The sequence below is a fragment of the Phocoena phocoena genome, chromosome 1 (genome assembly GCF_963924675.1).
Source record: "Phocoena phocoena chromosome 1, mPhoPho1.1, whole genome shotgun sequence".
NCBI lineage: Eukaryota > Metazoa > Chordata > Mammalia > Artiodactyla > Phocoenidae > Phocoena > Phocoena phocoena.
In genome coordinates this window covers 138,392,108-138,398,630 of record NC_089219.1, presented here as the reverse complement: position 1 = coordinate 138,398,630, position 6,523 = coordinate 138,392,108, and the positions used below count along the sequence as shown (strand labels likewise).

The 6,523-nt window shown below is 53.2% G+C and overlaps 1 protein-coding gene across 1 annotated transcript; it reads left to right on the top strand.

Annotated features, from left to right (window-relative positions):
* The first annotated feature begins 1,482 nt into the window (after window positions 1–1,482).
* RGS16 (regulator of G protein signaling 16) lies at window positions 1,483–5,774 on the top strand. Its single transcript, XM_065875247.1, has 5 exons — window positions 1,483–1,535; window positions 2,419–2,529; window positions 3,316–3,380; window positions 3,670–3,836; window positions 5,257–5,774. Exons 1-5 carry the CDS (start codon window positions 1,492–1,494, stop codon window positions 5,467–5,469), a joined length of 600 nt encoding a protein of 199 aa, XP_065731319.1. The 5' UTR covers window positions 1,483–1,491; the 3' UTR covers window positions 5,470–5,774.
* The last annotated feature ends 749 nt before the right edge of the window (window positions 5,775–6,523 follow it).

Genomic DNA, 6,523 nt, shown 5'->3' with positions numbered 1-6,523 from the left:
CTTTAGTCCTCACAACAACGTTAGGAAATAAGCACATCATGTTTTTGTTTTAGAGACAAGGAAACAGAGGCATGGAAAGGTTGAGAAACTCGCCTAGAGTCTCCCATCAGTAAATAGTGGAGCCCAGATTTGAAACTGAGAAATCTATCCCTAGATGGCACACTCTTAACTTCAAGTGCAGCCTCTTAACAGCAATCCCAAAGGGAAGTGAGGGGCAATGGGGTGGCTGTGATGCCTTTATGGGAAAGTGAGGAGAGAGGCAGAGCATTTATTACCTTTATCTCAGGGATGAGGATGCCGAACTAGCTAGCAACTGCTTAAAGGCAGGATCATTCACTGGTTCCGGAGGTGGTGGGATTCTAATCTGCGGAGGGGCAGTGAAAAAGCATGGTAAATTCATATTTGACTTCTGGCAAGACACTTACTGTGTGACTTTGAGCAAGTTATTTAACCCGAGTCTTAGTAAAAAAGTACACAGTAGAACTTCCCTGGTGGCGCAGTGGTTGAGAGTCCGCCTGCCGATGCAGGGGACACGGGCTCGTGCCCCGGTCCAGGAAGATCCCACATGCCGCGGAGCGGCTGGGCCCGTGAGCCATGGCCGCTGAGCCTGCGCGTCCGGAGCCTGTGCTCCGCAACGGGAGAGGCCACAACAGTGAGAGGCCCGCGTACTGCAAAAAAAAAAAAAAAAAGTACATAGTAGATGCTCAATAAAGCCAGCCACCACCCCCAACCTTTGTCTGCTATTTCTAACTCTGATCTTGGGCACGTCTCTCTAACGTTCTGACTCAGTTTCTTCATCTATAAAATGGAGGTGATGATGACAAAGGGCTTACTTAGTTGACCCGTGGCCATTTGGGTAGGAGCACAGTAAATGGAAGTTATCAGTATAACCATGATGCTCTCTTGCCTGGCTTGCATCCTGTGCTCCGGTCCTGCAGGACCCAACAGACTCAGGCTCAGGCTGTGCTCGACACCGTGCGTGCCTCCCCGAGGAGGCACTTCAACACCAATCCTCCTGGCACTGCTGAGCTGGTTTCCTGCTTTTACTAGCGGCAGAAGGTGGTTTTTTTTTTTTTCCCCCTACTAAACTGGGTGTGCGCTTCTCTTCTCCGTGTGAGTTCTCTGCCGCTTCTCCCTCCCCACGCTGGTGTCCGCCAAGAGGAGGGGGTTAGCCCCGTGAGCACCCCCGTGGTGTGAAGGTTGCACGAGGGTAGCGGCGCATCCCGGGCAGGGAGCCCCGCCCCGTCGAGCTCCAGGCCCCTCCTGCGCCTTCGCCCGCGCTCAGTACCGCTCTCCAATTGGTCGGCGGCGCGCAGCCCCGCCACGCCCCCTCCAAGGCAATAAAAGCCGCTGGCTCGGCGCAAGCAGTTGAATAAACCCAATCTGAGCAGACAGGCGCTGCCCGCTGCTGCTCTGCCTCCTCGCGCCCTGCGGTGCCCGCTGGAGCCCGTCACCATCCTCCACACGACGTGCTGCCCTGCACCCGCAGCCATGTGCCGGACCCTGGCCGCCTTCCCCACCAACTGCCTGGAGAGGTAAGAGCAGCTTGTCCAGCTGCCTGGAGGAAGAACAAGTCCCACCAACCTTAGGGAGTGCAGCGGCGGCAGGCTTGCAGACCTGGGTGGGCTGGAGAATGGGACGCAAGTGACGAGAGGCAGAGGTCAACTTGGTTCCACGTTCTCAGATGCCTCCTTCGAGTCTTAGAGAAGGATGGGCGACGAGAACGGAGAAGGCAAAGCAAAGGGAAGCAGAGGAACCACTGCTTACTGCCATTCCCCACCCTCTGACAAGTGGCACTTCTACTCAGGTGACCCAGCTTCAGGAAAACCACGGTGGCATCACCAGGCAGAACCGAGTCTTCCCCGGTTTCTTAAGCACTTGGTTTTCATTCTAAGTCATAGGTCTAGGGGCCCTCTGGCCCTGGAAAGGCAGGGAAGTGTTTTTCAGCAGCCCCCCCTGTGAGGGATGTGCCCGCTTCCCAGGGAGCTATTCACCGACTCCAATCCTCGCTGGAGCTGGGAAGGAAAAAGTAAAGAGGAAGGCAGAAATCAGCTTCCACACAGTTCCAGAAATATTTGTGACAAGTCTAAGAGAGTGCTGACCTGCCTTCTGCTAATCAACAGGCACAAAGATGGATCAGTGTGACTTAAGTAGGCAAAAGCCCATGTGTGCTGTACTGTAGACCCAGAAAGTATAAGACCTACCGAGGCACAGCTTAAATATTGCTTTCATTGTTTCTGGGTTCATGATACCGCTGAGAGAGGCAACGTTTAGGCCCTGGGAACAGTTACGGGTTCCCAGGAACCCCAAGGCTGGAATTTGAGTGACACTAACCTGAGCTCTTCTGGGACCTCATAAATCTCTCTGCCCTGGCTGAGCGAGTGGAGAATCCTCACAAGCTCGTGCTTTGTCTTCCAGAGCCAAAGAGTTCAAGACACGGCTGGGGATCTTTCTTCACAAGTCAGAACTGGGCTCCGGTACTGGGAGTGTTGGCAAGTTCGAGTGGGACAGTAAACACAGTAAAGAGGGGTAAGTCCTGCTGAACAGCCTAGGGCCCCTAGAGGGAGGGAGCCAGATTCAGGAAAGGAGTCCTGAGAAGGAAAATACCAGGAGAAATTAGGACATGTCAGCGTGGACGTTGGTGACCTTTTCCTAGAGATTGTAATGGAGCTGGTCATAGCCGGTCTGCTAGGGCTGCCTGGCTCATGGGAGACTGCATGGATGGCTCCAGGCTTCTAATTCCACCAACAAATGAAGATACCCAGGGCCTGAATGTCTAGTTACCAGACTCTCGCACCTGGAGATGTCATTGCACATGCAACCAGGGCAAGGGCAGGGTCCAAGGCCACTGGAGGGTTTTAAATTAGTGACTACTTCCACTGACATGCACTTTACCTGGAAGCCCTTTTATACTGACCATCAACTGTGCCAGGTGCTGCGTTAGGCTCTGGGGTTATGGGTAGACATAACCTCTATTCATAAGACCCTTATTTCCTTAAGAAAGTATACAAAACAAGCTCTGAGAGTCAGGGGGCTAGAAAGAATTTTGGACAGTGAAGAACACAGTCTTAGATATTTAATGAGGGCCAGAAGTTCTCTGCTTTGGTTTCTGGTTACTGAGCTGTCCTCTAGAAAACACGACTATTTCCCTGAACCCCAACTAAGATTTTGAGGCATCAGCTCCAATAATTATCCAATTATACAATTGTGTGAATTATACAACTTCCATCAGCGTTCTGGCTAGGATTTGTGCTGTGCAGTAGTTTGTTGATTTTTTTTTTTTTAATTAAAATCCTGCCTTTTTTTTTTTTTTAGCAGAAACTTCTCAGAAGACGTGTTGGGGTGGAGAGAGTCATTTGACTTGCTGCTGAGCAGTAAGAGTGAGTGGGACCCTGTTGTGTCCTGTCTGTGGATGGCACGTGTGTGCCCATGTGCCGGGGAGGCAGCCTGAGGATGCTAAAAGTGTGGGCAAAATAGCAGTAGTAGTAATAATAATAATGATCCCCTAGTGTGCCAGCCTCTATTCAGAATACAAAGGCAGGTCCTTGTTGGAGAAAATTACATCCTAAAAATAGACCATTAACTACAATTGCTGTCTTTTCTTCTTCTATTCCCGGCTGGCTGTCCCCGCTGTCTGACCTGTCTCTTCCTCTCTCCCTGCAACCCCAGATGGAGTGGCCGCCTTCCACGCCTTCCTGAAGACAGAGTTCAGCGAGGAGAACCTGGAGTTCTGGCTGGCCTGTGAGGAGTTCAGGAAGCTCCGGTCAGCTACCAAGCTGGCCTCCCGGGCTCACAGGATCTTTGAGGAATTCATCTGCAGTGAAGCCCCCAAAGAGGTCAGAGCCGTGACATATGCCAGGGATCCTGCAGACCCTGCCTGCTCCTTGCCCACTGAGAATCGGGGATGGTGGGGGGCCAGCAAGGAAAGGGCCGAGTTTAGAAATACAGTGACCTCATTTGGCACAGGAGGCTGGAGACTATAAAGCCAGGCTTCGGGCCACCCCTGCCTCCTTTTACCCTCATGCTCACCAGTGGGACCGGAGGGGTTGGCGGGGTTTTTTTGGCTTCTGTCCATATGCACTTCTGTAAACGAAGCCCTTTTTAGAGCTCAAAACACTTACACAACTGGGGAGACAGGTCATCATAGGATAACCTGGCTCAGTCCCCTTGTTGACCTGCCTCAGGTCTGTGGTCTGTGGACCTTTTAACCTTCCCCCAGGCCTCCACTGTGTTTGATAGAGAATATGGCGCCACCTTGTGGAGAGAGAGTAGTAATGCCTTGCTCTTGTATCTGTACAATATATTTTCTGAGCACTTTTATTTATTCCATAAAGATTTGTTGAGCATCAGTTACATGCAAGACAGTATTATAGACATTGAGGATATGGCAATGAACAAAAAGTCTCTACCCCAGTGGGAGAATGTGACAATAACCAATTAAGTAAATATTGTCAGGGAATGATCTCTGCTCTGATAAAAACAAAGCAGGATATGGAAGGGAATACCAGAGTACGGGGTGGGAGGATGTGAGGTCTTTCCGATTTATAAAGGGAAGTGAGGGGTGGGCTGTTTGATAAGGTGACATGCGAACAGAGACCTGAAAAGGAGGAAAGAACATTCTAACACAGGAAACGGAAAGTGCAAAGACCAGAGAGTGCCTGTTGTGACCACAGACCAGCAAGTGGGCCCATGTGGAGTAGAGCATGAGGGAGAGAGAGTGGGAGATGATGTCACACAGGTGGCAGATGGCCAGGTGCCGGCCCAGGTGGCCGTGTGGGCTCATTGCACACTTGGGTTTTTCCTCTGAGTGACGGGTAACAACAGAGCTGCTAGCAAACTGACTTGGGTTTTAAAAGGCTTGCTCTGCTGGGTGGAGAATAGAGCCCGGGGTTAAGGGGAGAAGAGAGAGACACCAGGTAGCAGGCGCTGGCACTAGTCTAGGACAGAGGTGACGGTGACTTGAACCCGGGTTGTTACAGTGGAATGGGTGAAAAGAGGTTGGATCTGTACCCATTCTCAACATATCCTGGGTCATTCTGAGAGACTGGAGGACAGACACTGGATCAGAGGTGGGGACGGGCCCAGAGTTGAAAAGCCCATTGATGGTCAACTCTGGAGACCCCTGGTTCCGTGTTCGGAATCCAGTACGCCTTCCACTGCCCCACGTGCCAGTCCTCCCGTGCCTGCTGGCCTCCTGCCTCTGCCACCCCATGCCCTGACGCCCACGCACCCACGTGCTTGCCCTCCATCCCACAGGTGAACATAGACCACGAGACCAGGGAGCTGACCAGGACGAACCTGCAGACGCCCACGGCCATGTGCTTCGACGTGGCTCAGGGGAAGACGCGCACCCTGATGGAGAAGGACTCGTACCCGCGCTTCCTGAAGTCCCCAGCTTATCGGGACTTAGCTGCCGAAGCCGCGGCCGCCTCCGCCTCTGCCTCCCCATCCGAGCCCTCGCATACCTGAGCCTCCAGGCTGGGAGGGGGCCGGCCAGGCAGAGAGGTTGGGTCGCCCATAGCCGAGGCGCCGCCCCCGTGTGGGGGGGGCAGGTTCTGCAAAGCCAGAGAGGACAGCGAAGGGAAACGCCCACCCGGTGACACCCTCTCCTCTAGACCCTGCGGGACTGCATTCCGTGCGTGAGAGGGTTCCCCCACTTCTAGGACCTGCGCCCAAGGGCTGAAGAGGAGGGTTGTGTGTGGCTCTCGGGGGGAGAAGAAGAATGGTGCAAGAGTCAACATCGGCTCTGGCCCTTCTCAGCGGGGCAAGGGATATTCCAGGGTGCTTTGGGAAACTTGTGGATAAGGGGAAACTTGAAAATGAGTGAGGGAAAGACAAGCAGGTTAGCCGTTCTGCCTGTCCATCGGTGGACACATCCTGGTTTCCTAGTTCCCAGACTGTCCTGGGCACACAGGGAACCATGGATGTGGAGCCTTCCCATCCCGTCCTCTTCACCTGCCTCTGGGCTGCCCAGCGGGTTCCTTAGCTTGCATTTCTCAACACTCCTGTGTCCAGCCTGGCAGTCTTGTCAAGGCCAGAGGACCAATGTGATGCTTGCCCCAGATGAGATTTTTACCTCAAATACTGGCCTTCAAGTCCCTTTCCAGATCAGTAGAGAGCCCTGAAAAGAGGCCATCTTGCTTATGTGAAATGAACCTTGGTGCTCCTGGTGGCCTCTTGCGGGTGCCCCGACCCTGTGTGTGCATCAGGGTCCACCTGTGAGCAGGGCCCGCTGAGGACCTCTTGCTGGGATGTGCCCTCTCTTAGCTCCGTGCTTGCTGTTGAACGTGGGGCCCATCAGGAGAAGGGCATGGGGTCTCTTGGTGAGCGGCTAGTCCAGCTCTCTTGCCGGGCAGGGTGGAAGGAGGGAGGAAAGGATCCTGAGAAACAAATCCCTTGGCAGTTCCAGAGAATCCTCTTTAAATCAAGCTCATCTTTTATTTTTGTGGGTATGAGAACAGCGAAAAAGAGATTCCCCAGGATGGAAGGGGAGCCTCGTGTTTCTTTCCTGTGGATGTGAGGT